At 41.4% G+C, this 23,050-nt stretch overlaps 1 protein-coding gene across 8 annotated transcripts in view; it reads right to left on the reverse strand.

Annotated features, from left to right (window-relative positions):
* RESF1 (retroelement silencing factor 1) overlaps positions 1-23,050 on the reverse strand; it is a 27,252-nt gene continuing 4,202 nt past the window's right edge. Inside the window, exons 3-8 of one of the 8 annotated variants that reach the window (XM_072954717.1) lie at positions 17,672-17,720; positions 14,281-14,346; positions 12,397-12,479; positions 4,644-9,669; positions 3,349-3,432; positions 1-734 (exon numbers count right to left, since the gene is read on the reverse strand). In XM_072954717.1, the coding sequence (XP_072810818.1) occupies positions 568-734; positions 3,349-3,432; positions 4,644-9,612 (5,220 nt within the window). In that variant the 5' untranslated portion in view covers positions 9,613-9,669; positions 12,397-12,479; positions 14,281-14,346; positions 17,672-17,720 and the 3' untranslated portion in view covers positions 1-567. Of the gene's footprint in view, positions 735-3,348; positions 3,433-4,643; positions 9,670-12,275; positions 12,480-14,280; positions 14,347-17,610; positions 17,721-23,050 lie in introns of those variants that run through there. The other 7 variants (XM_072954715.1, XM_072954718.1, XM_072954714.1 and 4 more) reach the window with 7 other exon arrangements.

Here is a 23,050-nt window from a genome sequence, read left to right on the forward strand (position 1 = left end):
TATTTTTTAAAAAATAAATGTTTATTTCAAGTATGAAATGTAATGTTTAAACATTATGCAAAAGTTGTGTTCAGTTTAACAAGTATAAAACAAGACCTCTGACAAAAAGTTTACAATTTGGTACAAAGTACTTAAGAATATACTTTGACAACATTCACAGCATTTTTGAAAAATAAGTTTTGCTAACATGTTTTAGAAACAAAAATATATTTACAGTCCCAGCTGAAATAAACAAGTCCCTAACTGAGGAACAGGTCTCCTTTAGTTAGCATTTCAAAATAAGATAAAAATGCCTTTCAAGATAATGGTAAACTTGGTTTAAGAACGTCCAAATTCAATCCCTTATGGCTTCCTTGACCAACACCGTCTATTTCTTACGTCTGCTACCCACAAATAAGGTTCTCAAGCCAATTAAGTGATTTCAATGATATGCATAGCCTAAGTGGTAACCAAAATCTCTGAGAAATTTTATCATGGCAAGTGTATTTCCAGAAAAACATTCTGAGCTTAAAGTGACAGATTTTCTGGTGGCAATTATGGAACCATCCGAAGAACTGAGTCTCAGAATTACTCTAACGGGCTGCTACCAAGACTCCTGCTTCGCTTCTCCATGTACATCTTTTTGTAGGTCTGAAACATTGCTTTTGAGTCTTTTACTGGGTTTTGTAGTGTCTCAAATCTATCCGCACTGAAGCTTCGCTTGGCGAGTCTTGAATGAGCCAAAACATTATCATCTGAGGAAACAAAAATTTTATCCATTATTCTTAGAGTTGGTGACCAGTATACAAGCAGTCTAAATTGAGAGGAAAAGTGTGTTTTTGTCTTGGATAAACTAGGGCCAAGAGCTCAATGTGACAAGCTATGGCTCTCTACCTATAGAATTATGCATGACGCGCACAGGACATCTTGCCTCTCCTCTGCGGCCCGTTTTACTACCCTCCCCCCGTCTTCCCTGCCCAGGGCTGCTTGTGCCCCTCCTTTATCCTTGACCAATAAACCTCTTATCATTTGCCCATCATAAAGGTGACTTTCCTAACAGCCATCTAAACGAGCAATATAAAAAGCCAGTTCCAAAGAGTGAGTGCAAAGGGCCGCCTGCAAGTCCTCTGGGCTCGCTATGCATCAGGCTCAGAAACAGCCGTCCCTTCCTGCTTTAGGCCACCGCGGTGCTGCCGTTAGCCTCGCTGTCCCTTTGTTCTCAAGGGCCTGGCCAACTTTCCTCTTTCTGTGCATTCCTGGATGTGCCTCTTGATTTCAGAAGCTGTTCCAATTACAAATTCCCACTTTTTCATTTCTGCTCAAGCCACTCCTTTCTGGGTAAGTCTTGTTTTACCTCTTCCTGCCTGGGTGGGCCAAGTACTCTGTCCTCTTAATTCTGTTTCAATGTCTTCTGCGTCCGCGTTAGCTCTCCTTCCCGCGTCAGTAATGCTGATGCCTGAGGTCGGGCTCTAAGTTGCTTCTCAGGGGCTTCTGTTCCTTCCTCTCCTCCCTCACCCTGACCGACAGTTCCACAACTTGCTCCATCTACACTCCAACCTCTGCCAAACGCAGGGTCTACTCATCTGAAATGCATTTCTCACAGCTGGTTGGGAGCTTGCGACATCTGTTTTTGTCTCACTCCACGCTGGTTCTGTCTCCAGCCTCTCCGTCCAGGATGTTTTGTCTTTCACGCTTTCCCTGAGTCTCCTTAGTTTTTGTTTTTGTTTTTGTTTTTGTTTTAATTGAAGTACAGTCAGTTACAATGTGTCAGTTTCTGGTGCACAGCACCATGTCCCGGTCATGCGTACACAGATTTGTTTTCATATTCTTTTTCATTAAGGTTATTTGCAAGATACTGGATATAGTTCCCTGTGCTATACACAAGAAATTGCTTTAAAATCTGTTCTTATGTATAGTGGCTAACATTTGCAAACCTCAGACTCCTGACATCTGACGGAGCTCCGCGCCTTGTTTCTTGGCTGGTCTCTCTCCCTGGTGCCGCTCTGTGTCTGGGCCCTGGCTGGTGCCTTTTTCACTGTGATCCTGAATTCTGACGTCCCACCCGGACTATTTCCTCATCCTGTTTGCAGCCGCCTTTATGTCCGTCGTTTAGCTCACGCATCTCCCTGAGCCTCCCGGCAATCTGCGCGGATGTCTGTCTTCTGAGTATTTTCTGATTCACACCCCAGTAATGCCTCTTTATCTCTGAGGTAATGCTTATGTCTCTCTCCCACCTCCAAGGACCATTTTGCCCCAATCCTGCACACCCATTTCCACCTTTCTCATTTTTGACTTCCTGTGTTCCACTTTAGAAGCGTTTTCTGCTCTCACTAATTCATTTCCCCATCTTTTGGTCGTCTTCCTGTTCTAATTAATAGCGCATTTCTTCCTTCTTGATTCTGATTCAGCTGAGCTTTTTCCCCTACATGCATCTTCAGGCTGCAAGACAATTCTACACGCCTGCTTAAGTACATTTATTTGTTTTAAGCTCTTCTCCCTCATCCTTTTTCACACTTCTTGTTTAAAATGTGCTTTATTGTTGCTCATGGTGAAGTTCTGCTTCTTTCTGTTTCTAAGAGACTCCATATAAACTCGTCTTTGTGTACATTCACTTAACCAGAATTGAAACAAAACTCCTGAACCCTAGCTTCTAATTCTCAATGCAAAACTCTAAATCAAAAATATATTTATTCCACTAATTAAATCAGATGCTGGAGGCTCTGGTTGGCTCTCAGGCCAAATCCCTCCCCAGCCAACAAATAAATAAGTAAATAAACAATTAGGAGCAGCAGACTTTCACGATCAAAATGAAAGACCGGATTCAAGTCCCCGTTCAGCCACTGACTATGTAACTCCAGTCAAATGATCTAACCTCTCACTGATAAACAGAAACATCTCTGTCCACCTGGTTTTGAGAATTGAATTAACTTACCTATCATCCCATCTAGGGGTATGACCTGTAGTCCACACCCAGCCTCTTTCAAGTACTGGTAAAGTTTAATTTGAACATAGCCCACACTCATTCATTCATTCCTCTACAGCCATTTTCTCACTACAGTGTCAGAACTGAGTATTCGGGAGGGAACTTCTGATCTGCAAAACCAAGTATATACTGTCCACAGTCAACACAGGAAAAAGTATTGTGATGAGAATTACTTTTCTTGCTAAAAGGAAACATCACTGCTTCCCTCTCCACAGCATGACAGAAAAAAACAGAAGAATGTCTTCCTACCACTCACACATACACACCGAGTTATTTTTTAAAAGAATATGGATAAAAATTAAATCTCATGAAAGTTTCTTAATCAGCATTCAGCTTATATATGACAGAGCACCCAATAAATAAAATCAAAACGTAGATGATTTTACCTATTTCTTGGTTGGCTTCTGGCATCCTTTTCTCCTCAGTCACACATTTTAACCAGTCTTCTTTTGTACTTTTTATTCCTGAAACTATTTAAATATTCATTTCAGACCTCTAGATACTGCTAATCACCTATTTTAGTACTATAATGAAGGAAAATCATGTAAGCCTAAAATAGATTTTAGAAGACATTAGATACATTCACAGATAACTCTAGAAAGGGCCTGGAAAAATGCTTTCTCCCATATGAAGTGCCTGAGTATCTCACAATTTAAAAGCTTATCTTCACCATTCAATTATGTTTCTCCCAGACAGGCTGAACACCAACTCGCCCCAAGGTGTTTAAGAGCACACAAGATAGAGAATGTGTCTCGTGTTGGTCCACCCATTTCCAACATTTCTATCACACCCAGCCCCTCAGGGAGGGTCCAGTTAGAAGAACCAAGTGTCATCACCAATACCTTACAAAATGAACTTTATACTCTTATTTAATCATCTATCCTACCACCTTCCAAGAAAACGTGCCTGAAGGTAAGATTTCCACCCAAATCCTTTAGTTTCCCAGTCTGGGTTTCTCAACACAATGTTTTATATATGATATCCACAAACCCTAAATGTGTCCTTACTACCAGAAATAATTAGTTCTCTGCTCTCTCCTCCCACCCTGCACTACACTGAGGAGTCTATCATCCGGCTAACCAAAAGTCATGACTGCCCTTCTGGGTGTGGTAACAACATGGAACGGTACAGCTTCGTCCGTGTTCCCACCGTGTATTTCATGAGTGGACTAGACATCACCACTTCAGTGACAGCACAGTCATCACCTGCTTCAAAGATGACAGTGAGCTGGACCACTTCCATACGTATAAAAACAATCCTTACGTATTTCCTACTATTCAGACCAAAATTTCAAATTCAGAGGGCTTTCAAATTGCAAGCCCAAAGAACGGACAAAAGCAAGACTTGAAACAACGTATATGTAATGCTCTTCTAACTTAGAAGAATGTTTTTCACCTCTTGGCACAAAAGGAAATCTCTGTACTTGGCAGACTTTACAATTTGATACCCCTCTTATCACTAGTATGACTCTGGTATCATTTACAGTAAGGGAGAAATAAACTTAAAACATTGCCCAACGAACCATCAACTTACTGAGAAAACCGAATACTAAGAAAAGCAAAGAGCATTCAAGTTGGTCCTAGCTACTCAGATGGCAGGAGAGGTGCTCCCCCGCTTGCAGGACCTACAATGAAAATGTGTTACGACGTTGCAGACACCATCAAAAAAAATTAAACTGGACCTTGCACAGGGGCTTGCTCCTTCCTAGGACAAGGCTGCAGATCCTTTTGGTCTTCAACGGGGTTTGTATTCTTACTGAACAGTCCTTCTGGACATAACTTAAACTCCAGCATGCTCAGTTTCTCCGCAGCATCTTTCACAGGTACAAGGCTCTTAGGTCTACCTTCTGGTTTCTTCTCTTTATTAAGCTTCCTGGGTGAATTATCTAATTTTGTGAGACAAATGCGCTCACGTTCGGTGCATTTAAATGCAACTCTGTTCAGATACAGTTTCCTTTGATCCTTTGCCTGGGAGGACATCTGGCTGAATTCAACGTCACTATTTACATTGTTTAAATTCTTGTCTAATTTGGTTTTATCAATCCACATTTTATCAGGTTGTTTTCCACCAACCGTTCCTTTACTATTCCTTGAAACGTATGTTTTAGACTCCTTGGAATGATGGATTTTGAGGGTTTTGCCATGGCTGCTACAGATATTAAACGATTCTTTGGCGGTCTGAAGGCTGCTGTTTGATTTCTCACAACCTCCAGCTCGCACAGAAAGCTTACCGGGCCTCACGTACTGGGAGTCACACGTTGCGTTTTTTGCGTAATTCTTCTTTAATGCTTTGCTGCTAGTCCCTGCTTCTATAAGCTTCTGCCTTGATAAATACTCCTTCGGGGCCAGGACTCTATGAATTTTAGATGAGCTATCCTTGGAGCCTGGGGACGTAACGTTCGGTACCGTCTTTTCTTTAATCCTGGCTCTTTCACTGGGGGTGGAGAAGAGAGTACAGAATTTAAAGGAACCGCCTCCCACGTGTTTACCCTGCTCGGGTCTATCGTATTTCTTCCTCTTCATCTCCGAGTCAAGTACGTTCCCTTCATCCAGCTTCCTTTTTTCCAAAACTTTTTGTTTGGAGCCACCTGCTTTCAATTTTCTCTTTTCTGGGGACACTGATGGCACCAGGGAGCCATTTTTCATATGCAGATCTTTATTTTTACTTGTCAAAAAACCCATCTTTGGCTTTAACGGGTGTAGGCTTTGGGCCATGAGCTTCCTCTGCAGGCCCTCTTGAGAAAATTTTGTAATTTTGCTCGTGGAGTGAAACGTTATCTCATGAAATTGCAGTCTTTTTTTTCTTTTGTGACTCTGGAAGGAGGAATCTAGTTTCTTATCAGCTTTGGATAGAAGTGGACCAGACAACTCTTGTTCTGTCCTTAGGGAGCTGTTAGGTTTTGCTTTGGATTTATCTTCTACATTCTTGCCTTGCTCTGTTTCAGGAACATGCTTTTTCTCAACTGGGAAATTCATAGGAGTCTCTGGATTGTTACTTGGAGGCTTATTAAATACAACAGGGTCACATCTATCAGTTCTCTGTCCTTGTTTGTAACTGCTGGTCTCCAAGGGAGAACACGGCCCTTTCCCTTCTTCCTTGGAGGCTGGGTTCTCACTAGAACTACACTGGCACTGAGGAACTCCTTCGTAAACCATAGAGAGCCACCCCAGTGCACAACAACGCACATCATCTTTTTCTGAATCCACTGCTGCAGACTCGCAACTTTCTTCAACTGTACGTGCCTGTGGGTCACACTGCTTCCTGTCTTTTGGGACAGGCTTTTCTTCCTGAGGTTCTGTCAGTTGGTCGTCCTGCTCAGGAAATAATTCTTTCATTTGCTCCAAGTTCAATATCGTAATTTGGATTTGGTCTGTGGAGTCTTTGGAGTTACAACCGGTTTTGTCACAAGCTTGAGCTTTTGAGATCTGGTCTGTCGTTTGCTGGACAACAGAACCTTCATGCAAGTTCACAGGTTCAATACCGTAGGGAAACTCTTTCAAAAGTTCTGACAGCTGATCGTGCAGGTATAAGATGGGTGTCTTGTCACTGAGAATCTCGTTTCTTGTAGGATCCTGGTCAGTGTAAGTGCAGGACACATCACCTTCCTGAGGGCAACTGTCCTGCTGAACAGCAGCCGATGAACGCGTATCGTCAGCCATGCCTTCATTTTTAGCAACATGCTCCAAACTGCTTTCCTCCAGAATGCCACTCTTTGCTTCAACGTACTTCAAAGATGACGATTCTGAAGGTTGCAGTGACTGTGACTGGTCAGTTATCTTATGTGACACATCCGTGCACGGCACAATATCCTGAAAACCAAAGTCTTTATTTTCAGTGATGTTATCCAACTGTTCATTTTGTTGGCTACTATTCATCCCTTGGGGGTTGGGCAGAGAGGGCTTCTGTGGCTCAGCTTTGTTTAAAGGGGACAAACTGAATATCTTTGCTATTTGGGAATTGTAAGAGGTATCGCCTTCAAGAAGAGAACAAATATCGCCAATCTGTAATACATCGCTGCTCACAGCGTCGCTGTCCTTTGATACACACGAAGCTTGCTGGCCCCTCACAGGATACTGGGTATCTGGCTCTGATCTGTGCTGCTTCCCTTGACTGGCATGAGCCGTGCCTTCTGAATTAGCATTCATTGGCTCATGCTTTTCCTTCTGCATCAGTGGGAAAACCGTGATGCTTGTAGTACTTGTTACTGGCTCATTAACAGTAAACTTCGAAGCAGTATCTTCTACCAACTTATTCTGTAAGCTACAGACACTGCCTTCTTCAATAACTGGATACACTGCTTCAGGTAAGGCTTCAGGTGTTGCACCTCTGACAGGCAGTGTTTTGACATCTGAAAGAATTAAGGGTGACACTACAGCAATTCCCTTCGTAGTCGCTGCACCTGAAGACTCATAATTCTGTGCCACCATCGACAGAATTGTTTCTTGTGAGCTGTTTACAATCTTATTCTGACAATTTCCAACAGCTGGAAATGGACTCTTCTCGCAGGTTTCCACAGGCTTTGAAATTCCAACTGCAGTTCTGTTCGCTTTTGACTCATTACATGGTTTTCCTTCTGTAAGTTCTGAAGGTTGCTTTTTCCACAAAGAAAGACATGTTGCTAGCAATTCCGTGGAAAAGTGATGGTCACTTTTAGAAGACAGTTCATTTAAGGATTTAAGCTCAATGCAAGAACTGTCTGAAATCTTGGCATTTATATTATATGTACTTGGAGTTTCCATGGTTTTCAAATTCAGTTGGTTACCAGTGTTTGGGGCATTTGGATTTATTTCAAAACTATGCAGCTTTGAATCTTGAATAGTTTCATTAGTATCTTTTAATAATGTCTTCAGAGTTTTATCTCCAGGTGCAAGTAAACTGAGAATTAGCCTATTTTTATTTGGATATTTTGAAGCATATTCCTCAAAAGACGTAGACTGAGGAAGAGAAGCTGTTTCAGAATTTGTTGGCCCATTTTGTGCAACGTTGACAAAATTTCCTGATGAAAACTGGGTGTTATTTAGTGTTGCCTGGGTAATTTCAACAGCTGATGTCTTTAAAGAACTCACAACTTTCAAATCATGTAACCCTTCTGGTATTGGCAACTTTTCCGAACAGGCAGAATTTAGTAAAACAGCACTGACTTGGTTAAAATTTCTGTCCTGAAGGTTGGAATTCAATGTACTGTGTATTCTATTTGTTTCTCCTGCAGATCCCATTACTGTTGCTGGTTTATTCTCTGCAGTCTCTGGAGTGACCAGGGTTACCTGTGTCCCAGGCTGGATTTTGACAGTTTGTTTCAGAGACAGCTCAGAATTTTGAGCCGATTCACCGTAAGAGGTATTCGTTGTTTTAATACAGCCTGCTGCCATCAAAAGATTTTTGTTAATTTTAATTTTCCTTGCAAGGTCTGAAAACTTCTTTTTTATTTCTACCAATGTTTTAATATCCCTCACTAACTTTTCTTTTGTGGCACTTGTGTCAAGTACTTGATTTGAAGTTAGATTTCGGGAATCCACTCTTTTCTCTTGATTATTTTGAGCAAGAGCCTGAACACCATCCACAGACGATCTAATAGGTTCATCAAAAGGCTGACTGACATTGCTATTTACTCTCAAGTTACAGGAATTTCCCATCATGCTGAAACTTTCGTTAACGTTTTGCCATTGCTGTTGAAAACCTCTATAAAATTCTTTCCTCATTTGAGGTAAGTGCACGTCTTGACTCTGAGGAACTTCCACAGAAGGGTGTTTAACAACGTGCTGAGTCCTCTGCAGAGGATGGCTTGTATACCGACAGTCATAAGGAGGTGGGGGTGGCCTTTTGTCAGTTTGAGTAACTGCGTATTGGTAGGACGGTACGGTTGCAGTCTGCTTTGACTGTAAAGTCAGTGCAGGATTTGGAGGGTGACTTTTTTTAACTTGTAGTGATACAGATGACATAGGGTTTTGTTCCTGAAAAGGAGGATCTTGCAAAAAGCTTCGTGGTGAATAGCTGTATTGCTTTGGAAGTGGCCTGTAATCTGGGTAAGGCAGTCCACTGGATGCACACTGCTGTGACCAGTCAACCTGCTGCTCTGGTAAAGGTGGGTTAAGTCTTGGGTTTCCTTGGTAAGTTACAGGAACTCTTCCAGAATTAGGAGGGATCATATGTATTTGCATAGAATAGGTATCTGATGTTACAAATTGATTCTGTAGTGCATGTACATTGGGCATGTTCGTTCCAAAACCAGTTTGATGAGATACAGTTGTCCCTGTATGAGAAAGCATAGAATTCCTCATCGGTGAGTTCAACCACACATCCTGTGTAACTCCTGAAGGCATTTGCAAATCATGATTTAGTTGTTTGGGTCCTTTAACATTGGCATATGTTATTCTCTCCACGGACGTCTGTGAGGTCACAATTGTCCCACCATGCGTATCAGAAATAGGCATTTGTTGAGATTTATAATTTCTGATGTTGAGCAGTGGCTGTGAAACTGGATTTGAATTACTGAGAAATGGGCATCCTTCTTGGTTACTTCCAGGATGGTTTAAAGAACTTTGAGACGTCATGCTAAGTGTGTTAACTAAAGCCTGCTCCAAAAAAGATGCCTGGTTTTTAGGATACTGTGGTGGTAAGGCGACACTCTCTGGTTTTGCATTCCAGTTCATCGTAGATTTGATGCAGTATCAGTGTTTTAAAAGCCAGTTGTTTTGAACGTCAGAAATCTGCAGGAAATAAAATAATCTTTTATTAAAAAGCTCTTTTGCCTGGATAGAATTTCAAAGAGAATTAGTTCACCTTATCACCAATGCTGAATATGGCTGGCTATCAAAATTCCTGAAGCCTCAGAGTAGACAAAGTCTCATCTTTAAATTGGGTAAGAAGAACAGCAAAGAAAGATGCAATAAATATGGCAAATGTCAATACAATTTCTGGGGTGTTTAAGGAATTCATTCTCACATTACAGGTAGTATTTTGTTTGCTGCACTTTTAAGTGGCAATTACTTACTGCTTCATTTATTTAACTAGCTTTTTTACTCTGAGTAACGCATGTTCACTGTTAAAAAAAAAAAATCAAACATATACTAAAAAGTTCTTACTACTGACCATCCCCAATGTCTAACTCTCTAGAGGCATCTATTGTTCCTCTTCAGAAAACTTGTGTGTGTGAAAAATACTAACAGATAACTAAAACCTCATTTTTTAAGACAAATGGAATCTTACCAAACATGCTGCCCACAGTTTGCATAATTTCCTTACTACACTGAGGATATCATTTCAGTGCACAAACACCTATCTCAGTGTCTGTATACCGTTCCACTTTATAGTCATATCACCATTTAACCAGTCCTCTAGTGATGGGTATTTGGTTCTCAAAACGATCCTACACTGCACTTTCTTGTATTTATGCTTTTATAGGTGTGCTAAATGTTTCTGGAAATTCCTGCAAGTGAAATCAGTGTGTCAAAGGACATTACAATTATTTTCATGAGCAGTGACAAACTGCTTTCCAAAAAGACTGAAATAATTTACACTCTCACCAGCAGTACATTGACATTATCTACAAATGGACAATAATAATATAACCATAACATAGGACAGGAGAAAGACAGATTAAAATAACAAAATTAAACAAATTTGACCTACACATATTAATAGTACACCCAACAAATGCAAAATACACATTCTTTCCAAGTAGACCTGGAATTTTTACCAGCACTGACCATATGGCTAGGCCATAAGCAAACCTCATTTTTGAAGGATTAAAGTAACTCAGATTAATTCACAGTGGAATTAATATAGAAATCACAGGAAAAAAATAACTAGAAATTTGCCAGGTAAATAAAATGCAATGATCTCTGCTGTCTCTTCCTCTGATCGTAACACCTGTCCTACTGGGTTAAGCCCTTCCCTCACGGCTTTGCTTAACCATAATTAGCTCCCTAAAGGCCCCACCTCCAAACACAGTCACACTGGAGGTTAGAGCAGCAACATATGCATGGGGGGGGGGGACACTCGGAGACAAGCCAGGACAGATATTTACTGCATATAGAATTTGGGGGTGACAATTCTTTTCCTTAAAGCACTTTAAAAATGTGCCACTTCCTTCTGGCTTTTCTCCGTAACAGGCTTCTATCCAAATGTTCACATAAGACTTGAGGCTCATTTATAGCATTAAATAGACTCATTTAAAAAAAAGATGACTGGGAAACAATGTCTGCATTTATCCAAGTTAAGAATAACAAGTTAATCCAAGGAAAAGAAGTGAAGGAGTTAAATAAACAAAGTAATGAACAAAAATACAGAGATTCAACATGTCACAAGTTGGTGAAGAATGAAAATCAGTCAGCCTCTGACAACACTGATCATAAACACACACACACACACACACACACAATATTGGGAAAAGAGGCTATCACTAAACCCTACAGACACTAAAATGATAATGTGTATTACTTTGAGTAACTATTTGGATACATTTAAAATTTAGGTGGAATGGAGAAATTCCTTGAGAAACACACTCAACCAATGCTAACATAGTAAAAATACTATACCTCTTCAAAGAAATTACACCAGTAGTTAAATATCTTTTCACAGGGAAAACACCAGGCCCATATGGGTTTACTGGAGTGTTCTACCATTTACGGAATAACCCAACATAACCTCTTTAAGGATAAAAGAGGGGATACTTCAGTTTATGTACTGAGGTTCTCATACCAAAAACTGTAAAGGACATTCAAGAAGCCAATCTCTTCTGGAAACAAATGCAAAAAAGTCCTAAATAATATGTGAGTAAACCCAATGGGGTGATAAATGGAAAGGATAACATCATGATAAAACTGAGTTTATCTTAGGAATAAAAGGTTTGTCATTTGAAAATTACTCAAAGTAATTACATTATAATTTCTTTAATTGTATGATCATTTCAATAGATAAGAATTTTTGATTAAATTCAATTAAAATTCACTAAAAGGACTTTTACTTTCTACTCTTGGTTTGGTATTAAGCCAAGAGTAGAAAATTTCCTTAATTTTGATAAATGGTAACTTCAAAAATTCAGACTAATAGTAAGAATAAAACAAAGATGCCACTACCATCCCCTTCTATTCATGGTTGCACTGGAGATCCTAGAAAGTGTAAGAACTGGGAAGGAAAATACAAATCTGGCTATTCATAGAGGTTATGCAGAAAATACACAATCTGTAGATCCTTTAGATCTATTAAGTTATGGGTCATAGTGCAGTCAACTAAGATTGTTACCATGTGTGTGACTTCTTGATGCGGTCCTTGTGGCTTTTAGATATATACATATATACACACATTTACTTACGTATTTGCTCATAAATAATACAATAGGAAGGAGCCTCTGAGGTCTGGTGTCAAGCATGAAACAACGTCTTGACAGGAAACTGACTCCATGACTCAGGTTTCACTTTTAGCCACTGCTGTACCTTGGCCAGGATGGACCCATGCGTGCTGGCAGGCAAAGGCAGACACTGTGGGGCTCTCCTACCAAGCTGACCTGCGATGACGCCTAAAGGGAGAAAGCTGGCACTGAAGATCTCTCTCTCCAAATACAGACATTTTGGGGATCTTCTGTCAAGCTGACCTGAGGTGACACAGTTGGCATTGGAAACTCTCCCCCTCCCAAACCGAACATCTGGTCTTGGAGATAATGTGTTCCACGGGCTATAAACATAGGTGAGCTGGACTGTCAGTTTGAGACAAGTCTTGCTGTAACTCCATCTCTTTGAGGATCCAGTTGCCAAGGCATCGGCCACCAGCCCCTGCCCAAGTGGACCATCTTCACCTCATTGTTTGCGACCCAGCAGTAATCCACACCTGCTCGGGTGCCTCCTGGAGGCTGGTCTCCTGGACCAGCTGGACTTTCCTACTATGGATGCACGGACTTGGTTCATTACAAGGAGTTTGGTCTCAAGGGGTTTAACTTTCATTCTGCATCCTTGCTGTCTGTTTCTCTGCTCGGTTCTTCTTGCTTACGTGAAAGTCAAAGTCACTGGTGAGCTCTAAGTCCTGACCTGCCATCTTATCAAAGCAGCAAAGAAACCACCCTCTCTGAGAGCTTTCATCTGTCAGGGAGCCAGATCACCCGTGGCTGGTCCAGCCTGACAGCACGCCCATTTCAGTTAAAAACCAGGTCCCAAGGAAAAGATCTGTATATTCCTTACGTCCCTTCTCCCAGGAAAGCTCCTTAATAAGACAACTGATCAGACAGAAGCATAACACAAAGTGAACAGCAGTACTACAAGAGTTAATGATGAATTTCCAGTAATTCCCCCTAATTCTTACGTGAGTTTGGGCATGAGTAGCTGTTACACAGACTGAAGTCTCTGTCCCCTGCAAAATTCACACTGAAGCCCTAACCTCCAGTGTGACTATATTTGGATAGAGGGCCTTTAAGGAGGCAATTAAGGTTAAATGAGGTCATCAGGGTGGGGCCTTGATCCAACAGCATTAGTGTCCCTGTAAGACACCAGTGTGCACACAGGAAAGGCCATGTGAGCTGACATGGAGAAGGTAGCTGTTGGCAAGGATAGACCTCGGGAGAAACCAAACACCTTGATCTAAGACTTCCAGACTCTAGAAATGGAAGAAATTGCTGTGGTTATTTCCCTAGGGCAGGCCTGGCAGACTCACACAGAGCCCATGGGTAGGAAGGAGATATGCTTTTTAGGAATAATTTGAGGGTTTTTTTCCCCTCTCCCTCTCCTGTGCTGGCACAGAAGAGAACTGAAGCCTAGAAAACCAACCTTGAACTATCTAAATTAAATGGAGGGAGTTAGAAGTTTTCTGAAGCTTTTCCTGACTACAGAGTCTCTACTTTTGTATACAATATATTCTCAGATTTTTCTGAAGAAATACTGTAATGGAGATTACCGCAGGCAGGGTTTCCATAGTCTATCATTTAAGCTTTTCTTGGAAAAATAAACTCCCTTGCCCCCAAATTCCAGCTTCCAGTATCTCTTATCTTCTCTATATTTTTTGTTTCTGTTCTATTACATGTCCTTTTTCTTTTTTTTTTTTTCTTTTTGAAACACCTTTTCTGAAATTTTGGTGGAATCCTGGTAGAAGGGACATTAGATACTTGAATCTAACCCATCTTGTCAGCCTGGGAAAGGACACTGTGTGCTCACTTGCCTATGGAGCACCTTCCCACTGGGATGCAGGTTCCCCAACGGCAGGGATCCATTTCACTCATTTCTGACTTTCAACAACTGGACAGTGACTGGAACAAAATAAATGACTGACCTTGAATGAAGGACCTCCACCCTACCCTCTTATCACCCCTCACCTGCAACAGTCATGACACTTACCTGACAAACTCCAACTGTGGCTGAATTTCAGAATTTCCTTCTCTGCACAGGAGTGATGAACGTCTTCTGGGGGAATAAAATCACACAAGCCAATGAACTGAGTTTAATTTATTAACACATATATCAAACTCAAGTACCCAACAATTCTACCTCATTTTATTGAAAATTATATTTATATTAATTTTATTCTTCTATTCTCTGAGACCTCGTCTCTCTTCCCTGGTCCCCAGCCACTCTAACCCACACACATCGTCCCCCTACTCAGCTGCTTATATCTCAGAGAGGAAAGAAAGACACTGTCATCCTACGATCACCGAATCTATAAATAGTCTTGTAGATGTAACCTTCATTTGCAGCGCCAAAGCTGACACCCCTCCTATCAAATCTCTATGTTTAAAATCCTACTTCCCTTCCCTTTACTCCTAAGGATCAACCTGTCTCCACGGGGCTAAGTCAATTACATGTACGCAGGCACACCAATGCACGTCCTCCAGGACTGCTGGCACTCAGAGAAACACAACACAACCTCCCTGGGCCCCAGTCTTTAGCTCTCCACCCTCCACACCAGTGAGAATCTTTTAACTTGGTTAAAAATCACAAATACAACAAATCCTATTTTAAATGCTGAACACCTTTAAAGGTAGAAATAAAAATAATTTTTAAAAGTAACTTGTGCTTCCATAAAATGACTTAAAATATAGTGAAAAAATATTAAAAGCAAAAATGTCACATTAGAAAATATTCATTTAATGCAAAAGAGTGAGGAACAAAAAGACACGAGACAGAAGATAAATAATACAAATAGCACATGTCTCTCTATATCAGCAACATGAAAAGTGAGTCTGTTAAACAATCCAAATGATGGAATGTCGGGTGGTATTTTAAAAAGGTTAGCTAACTATATGCTGTCTCCAATAGGCACACCTTCGATCAAAGATAAAAACATACTGAAAATAAAAGGACAGAAAAAGATACTATGCAAATAGCAGCCACAAGAAAGGCAGAGTGACTGTACATTTTATAACCACAAAAGGGTTGGCCCACCAAGATATAACAATTATAAACATATATGCACTTAACAGAGCATTAAAATACAAGAAGCAAAACAGACAAGTGAAATAGGCAATTCACCAAGAGTCAAAGACTTCAATTCTCCACTTTCAATAATGAACAGAATTGGCAGGAAAAAAAAATCAACAAGGAAATAGGAGTTTTAAAGACATTATACACACCCACATTCATTTCCAGTGGAGGTAAAAAGGAAAACAAAACCACAGGAGCTCAGGCTGCAGGTTAGTGCATAACTGTCCACTGGTTTCCTTGTTTTTAAGGCTCTCTCCTCTCTAGCAGTTCCTCTGGATTGGATCCAAGAGTCCATGTACTCTCGTCAAGTGGCGAAAGGGTCAGCAAGCAGCCCAGAGACGGGCACAGGTGGCAGCAAACCAAAAAGCACCGGATGCGTGTATTCTGCCGTGGGGAGTTCTCCAAGGAACCTCCCTGCCATGAACAGCTACAGGTAAATCGGCAAACCCTAAGTGATGATCCTGACGCAGCTGGCACAGAGGTTAGCTCTGCTAACCCACCCACCTGGCTGTTATGGTTTGGGGAACAGGCAATACTAGTATGTTGATGCCGAGAAGCGGTGGTGGCCCTCGCCACGAGACAAGCACCCCTGATGTGTCAACTCTCATAAAGTGCTATGGCCCACCTGGGGGATTCAGAGTCACCATTCACACCCTCCTGTTCCACAGACAGCATCCATGGAGGCTTGTTGTGTGTCATCACAGAAGTCTTTTAAAATTTTTAATTAAAAAAAAAAACAAAACCCTACATCCTGAAAACAAAGTCAGTTTTTAGGTTTGACAGTTTCATGATTTAAATCTTAATATTACTATTACTTCCTGTGAGAAAAGTGGAAAGACAGCAAGTCACTGAAATCCATGGCAGAGGAAGCTGTGAATGTCAAGTTTTGACCAGCAAAATCAAGACGAATTTCTGATGCGGGGAAAAAAAGGGAAGTGAGTGGCTGCAGTAGACTACAAATTTAACAATCTATGTGGATTTTCACATAAAATTTTCATGAAGACCTCACCAGCGTTAAGAAAAAGATGTGTGATTTTTTTTCACTTTAAAATATTCTGTATCCATACAATGCAGAGAACGTGGCTTAACTGAAAAATCATCAACCCAGCAGCTTCCTTTATTTGTAAGCCAGCCTTATTACAGAAAATTACAAAGAAAAAATGACCTAAAAAATCATACCTTTGAGGAATAATCATAGTCATTATCTTACACACAAATGCACAAGCACACACAACCAGCAACAGAAACTATGAAAATGGACTTATTATGTATTGGTTTGCCCAGGCTTGCTTTAGGTTCAATGAAATAGAAACAGAACACGAAAGAAAAAACTTGAGCCACATCAAGAATTATTTTATATACAAGAGTGACCATTAATTTATCAAAGAAACTGAAACATTATTGTAGTGTAAGATGATTCTATTAAAAGCCAAGATGACAAGCATAAAAAAGACTGTCTCAGGGCACCCAGAAGATGCACATCCAGACAACTGTCTAGCAGCCTTTGATAAAGGTTGGTCCAATGAACAAACATTATCTGTAATCGTTAAACACCAAGTTAAAGAGAAGTCCCTATTTAAACCTGTAGCTGGGAAGACGTCTCCACCTCTCCCTTCACATCGGTGTCAACCATCAACAGCACGATGTCACCTATAAGCACTTCAGTACCTCAAGAGTATAGGACCTTCTTTAAAAAAGTATGTAACTCGCCACATATCTGGAAAAAAAACACATATATCCATTCTGGTATTTTAAATCGGAACTTTCCATTATGGTTTCAGTTCCACTTCTAATGTGTTTATCTGGAGAGTCCACTGATGTAGTCAAATTGAGGAAAGCCAGTATTTTTCACTGAAAAACTGACTTGCAGTGGATCCACAAAACCACAGATACCAACACTTAAGTCTAAAACCCACTTCTGAGGAATCCCAGAAGTAGCGAGATTTACTCAATCTGTGCCAGCTCTGGCTTTTTGTGGCCTTAAGTCATAGGAGAAATTTGGCTTATCAGCCCTTAATTTAGGTTTTCAAGAATAGATTATCCTAAATTTTATAGTAACAGCTAACATTTGAGAACTGACTTTATGTCCAGAACTGTGCTGAATGCTTGAAACACATGATCACATTCAAGGGTCACAACAGTGAGCGCAGCCCAGCAGTCCTAAGCAGCTGAGAACCTCAGCTGCGGTCCCTTCACAGCCTGCAGACACGCCCCAAGGGGCGGGGAGGCTGGCAAGTCCGTGCGCACCTGCAACCAGGGAGGCGGAGGAGAAGCCGCCTCGGCGTTTCTCAGGAGGCTGCTTACCAACCTTCGTAGGGGCGCCCTGCCAAGGTGTGGGTCAGAGTGAGATGAAGGCCCTGTAAGAAGAGAAAGCTCATCAGAGTCCCATGGAGAAGCTGTTCACCCACATCTCTGCCCCCCAGTCTTTCATGTATCCAGCTCCAAAGCTGACTCAGAAGCACAGGCCACCGCAGTCAGATACCCTAATGATTACACTTCCTCTTAGGTAGCACTGGGTAACAGTGACCAGACAGTGACTCCTGGCAGGATGACCAGGCCAGACTCCATTATGTCCCACATGCCATCAAGGTTCACAGCTCTCAGAGCCACGTGGCTTTCTCCCTGGGAGAGCGGGGAAGTGGGAATAAATTGCTCTACCCCTTCTGACTGGTTAATCCAGGTACGCCTCAGGGTGCTGGCAACCACATATACACCCATCATGACTGGGCAGCAGGAAGTTCAGAGCGGCAACGGGACCATCGTTGGGGCTCGAAAGTTTACACCTAGTTTGCTGTGTCTTCACAGCAGAGGTCAGACAAATTTCAGACCACCTTTCCTCGTATTATTCCCTAAGTTGGAATGAGAGACCACAGAGCACACAGGAAGCAGGCAGTTACCCTACTTTGGTGTTCTGTCTAGGAACTCATTTCAGCGCCTCAGGGAAGCCCGACCCTTTAGAGGGGCAGTGGTCTCCAGCACCTCGAAATCCCTGCCAACTACCTCCAAGCGCACGGGATTAACGTTTGCTAGGCAGGTATCAGCTACGTGAGCTGCAGCGTTCTGGAGGCACAAACTGCATCAGGAGAGAAGTACCACTTACCACAATAGGACTGAGCCAATTCTATGCCTCTTGAGGTAGACAGACTCCTTGAATAGAACTGCACGGTTCCCCTAAAGCAGGCGGCAATGCTGCTGAGAAAGCCTGATAAAACCTGTTGCTCCCTGCTAATCACCCCCGTCGTTATAGGCACACTACATTGCTTACTCTGGTAGCCCCAGGTTCTGCTGACAAGATTCCAAGAACCTCAACAGCGGCATTTTTAACTGTCATGGGGTTCAGATTCAGATTTTACAAAACTGAAGGTTGAGGACTGATTCAAGACTTCAGGTACCAGAAGAGGCATAAGACAGAATCTCCCTTCTTGTCAGCAAGTTTAGGTAAAGCATGACAGATTCAGCAGGCAGTTAAATTCAGAGCCGTAACTACGGTCTAGAAAACACACCCAAGAGAGTTCTGCTTTCCCTTAATCAGGAAACCATGAGGAATCATGACTAATGGGATGAAGTATTCAGGCCTCAGCCCAAGGACACAGCTCCAAGGACATCCACTCCCAAAGTCAGCAGCTGTTCCCTCAACTGTCCTTAGATTCAGATCTTCCATCGGCCAGCAGCATCCCCTGGTGCAGATGGTGGCAAGAATCCGGGGTGAACTAGCTGAAAGGTTTCTGTGTGCCCCCTACCCCCATGATCAGCACTGTCTTCCTTCCCTAACAAGCAAAGGGGAGCCATTCAAGTTTTGCAGGATGAGAAAGAATGGCAACCACTGCTGTACACTGACCAGCCCCAGGCTCTAAGCCACCCAAGCCACGACACTTTGCCCAATGACATGAGCACGTAGAAGGAAAACGTGAAAGCGGGTAGGAACTGTGGCAGTGAATGTTTAGGGGCATAATGCAGCAGTGACCTACCAGAAACGAATTTCTGTCATCCAATAAACACCCTTCAACAACTTCTAACTAAAATAACAAGTAGCAAAACATTACATGCAGAAGCAGATAGGAGAATCCAACTATTTCCTACCAAGAAAGATACTAAAGAGCTTTGCAAAAACACAAAACAACACCACTCTTGTTACTATGGTTTCCTACTGTTTTGGACAACATTTACATTAATATGTAAGAATTTTTTGTTACTTTTCAATGAAATGATTTTTTAGAAGTGTCTCAGCTTTGGTTTCTAATGAAGGAAATACTGATATAACCTACATAAACAAACGTTCTTTGGGATCTTCAAGAATTTGTTACTGTGTTTATCAATGCCTCCAGAGACCATGTGCGCCTGCCGTGTCCAGCTGCAGAGGAAGCATGAAGCAGCTCTCCTGGAGCAGGACCTGGAAGCCTGCACTGACTTCTGTGGACTTTGCCTATGCATTATCTTTTTCCTCTTTCCATATTGCATCCTCTGCTGTCAAACTTTAGCCACGAGAATACAAAAATAGAGAAAATGAACAAAACTACAAGATGGGTCTTTGAAAAGATCAACAGAATTGATAAGTTTTTAGCTAGACTGATCAAGAAAAAAGGCTCAAAATGAAAAAATTCCTACAATCAGGAATAAGGGCATTATTACCAACCTTATATTAAAAAAAAAGTGATACCAGGGGGGAGGATATAGCTCAGTGGTAGAGCACATGCTTAGTGTGCACAGGTCCTGGGTTCAATCCCCAGTACCTCCTCTAAAAATAAATAAGTAAACCTAATTACCTCCCCCTTCAAGAAGTAAGTAAAATAAATTTTAAAATTTTTAAAAATGAGATACTATTAACTGTATGCTAATATACTCGACCATTTGGATGAACAGGACAAACACCTGCGACAGTGTAATTTATAATAAGAAATGTATTATTTGGTCTTCATGCTCATTTCTGGCACCAGAACTCCTAAAACCCTCAGATTGTCAAGTAGTGAGTGATAAAGGTGTCTTTTGTTGCATCAGTGAGGTGACTTCTAGACAGCACCTAAGGATGGGGGCTAGGTGCCAGGAGGACCAACCAGACAATTAGAGGGTTCCCATCCCCTCCCCTCCAGCTTCCTCCCCCTACACAGCTCCAGGGAGGGGAGAGAAGCTGGAGGTCCACTCAGTCACCAATGGCCACTGATTTCATGAATCTTGACTGTAAAGAGGTCTCCATAAAAACCCAAAAAGGACAAGATCAGGGAGCTTCAGGGTTGGTGAACACAAGATCTGGAGAATGACACAGATGCTCCCACACCCTCTCCCACATACCTCATCACCCTACACATCCGGTCCATCTGGGTGCTAATTCCTATTGTTAAAAAAAAGAAAAAGGAAACAACAGGCCCCAGGTTGGAACCACTTGCCCCCAGGACAGCAAACCATGACTTAATTATAGTTTCAACATCTCCCAGGAATTAAATTTCTGGAATTTCCTGGTCAGCACTAGTGAGGTAACCTTGCCTGAAACAATACTTTCTTTTCTCTTGCTAATAACCTCCTTGTCCCGCCCCTGCTCCTAAAAGAGCCTTCCGTTTTGTGCAGCTCCTCGGGAGTTCCTATTTACTAGAGGCGATGCTGCCCCGATTCATGAAATGCTGAATAAAGCCCATTAGATTTTCAGTTTTTTATTCGGTTGAATACTGTGTAACAATACTCTTTTAACATCCTTTGCAATAAACCAGTAAGTAAAATGTTCCGGAGTTCTGTGAGCCACTCTAGCAAATTAATTGAAGAGGGGGGTCTTGGAAACCTCAAATCAGTCAATCAGAAGTACAGTAACAACCTGGGCTTGGGGCCTGGGAACCTCCAACCTGTAACCAGTCAGAAGCACAGGTGACCATGTGGGCCTGTGTGTCTGAGGTGCGGGGTGAGGCGACTTGTGGCGCTGAGCCCTCAGTGTGTGGAATCTGATACCATTTCCAGGTAGTGTCAGAATTCAGCTGAACTGCAAACACCCAACTAGTGTCCCCAGACAACTGCCTGTTGGTGATGTGAGGGGAACCCCCCCCTTTATATCCACTGGAATTGGGTGCAGAATTCCCAAATTGACCAAAACCAACTCAAGCCACATGGAATCTGAAGAAACCTATAAAGAAACTGAATTAGTAACCAAAAACAACCCTAAAAGAAATGGCTAGGTCCTGATGGCTTTCTGGTGATCCACACCAAAAATTTAAGGATGTAAAATCCGTTCTATAAAACCTTTCAAAACATAAAAGAGGAGGGAATACTTCCCAAATCAACTTGGAGGCCAATGTTACCTTAATGCCAAAATCAGAAAGAAAGAAAAAAAATCACAATAAAACTACAGACCAACCTGCTATGAATACAGATGCAAATATCCTCAACAAGATACTAGCAAACGAAACACAACAGCATATAAAAATAATTATATGCCATGACCAAGTGGGACTTTTCCCAGAAATGCAAGACTGTTTATACTGAATCGATGCCATATAACACATCAGTAGAATAAAGGACACAAACCACATGGTCATTGCAAGCAGATGTAGAAAAAGCATCTAATATGAGTGAAGTTAAATGCATCCTAAAATCCAGCACTCTTTCAGATAAAATTACTAAAATGACTAAAACTAGAAATTGAGGGGAATTTCCTCCAATTGACAAAAGGTATCTACAAAAAAACCCCCATAGCTTTAAAGACTGGACAGTCTCCCTCTGCAAGATCAGAAACCAGACAAGGATATCTGCCCCTGTCTATTCAACACTGTACTGGAGGTTCTAGCCATGGCAGCTGGCAAAAAGAAAAAAGGAATAAGGCATCCAGATTGGAAATGGATAAGTTAATCTATCTCTACTTGCAGATAACATTTTGTATACAGAAAATTTCAAGGAATCCACTAAAAAACTAATAGAACTAGATTGGTTAGGTTGCCCAATAAAAGCTGAATACACGAAACCCAAAAGTATATAGTAACAATCTAGAAAAGAAAACAATTCTGCTGACAGTAACAGCAAAAAGAATGGAACACTTGGGGATACATTTATCAAAAGGGAAAAACTTGCACTCTGAACATTATAAAACATTGCCAAAAGAAATTACAGACCTAAATAAATGGAAAAACATCCCACATTCACAGACTGGAAGATTTAATTCTCTCAAGGTGGCAATACTCCCCAAATTGATCTACAGATTCAGTATAACCCTTACCAAAGTCCAGATGTCTCCTTCACAGAAATTGAGAATCTGACACTAAAATTCATTTTGAAAAAGAGTATGAAGTTGGAGGACTCACACTTTCAATTTCAAAACTTACAAAACTACAGTAAACAAGACCATGTGGGACTGGCTTAGGATGAACACTGATCAATGGAGTAGAATCCAAAAATAAACCCTCACATATACAATCACTAGAGAGAAACCAGAATCCAGAATATTTTAAGAACTCTCACACCTTGATAATTTTTATGAAGACAACTCGAGTTTAAAGTCAACACGGTTTTGAATAGACACTTTCCCCAAAGATATAACAACAGCCAAGATGCACACAAAAAGATGCTCAACATCATTAATCACCAAAAGAAGGCAATTTAAGAAAAATCACAGGATACCACTTAATGCTCACCACGATAGCTTATCAAAAAGACAAGTGTTAGTAAGTATGTGGACAAAGTAACTCCTATGCATTGCTGTCGAGAATGTCTATGG

Source organism: Vicugna pacos, chromosome 34 (genome assembly GCF_048564905.1).
Source record: "Vicugna pacos chromosome 34, VicPac4, whole genome shotgun sequence".
NCBI classification, from domain to species: domain Eukaryota; kingdom Metazoa; phylum Chordata; class Mammalia; order Artiodactyla; family Camelidae; genus Vicugna; species Vicugna pacos.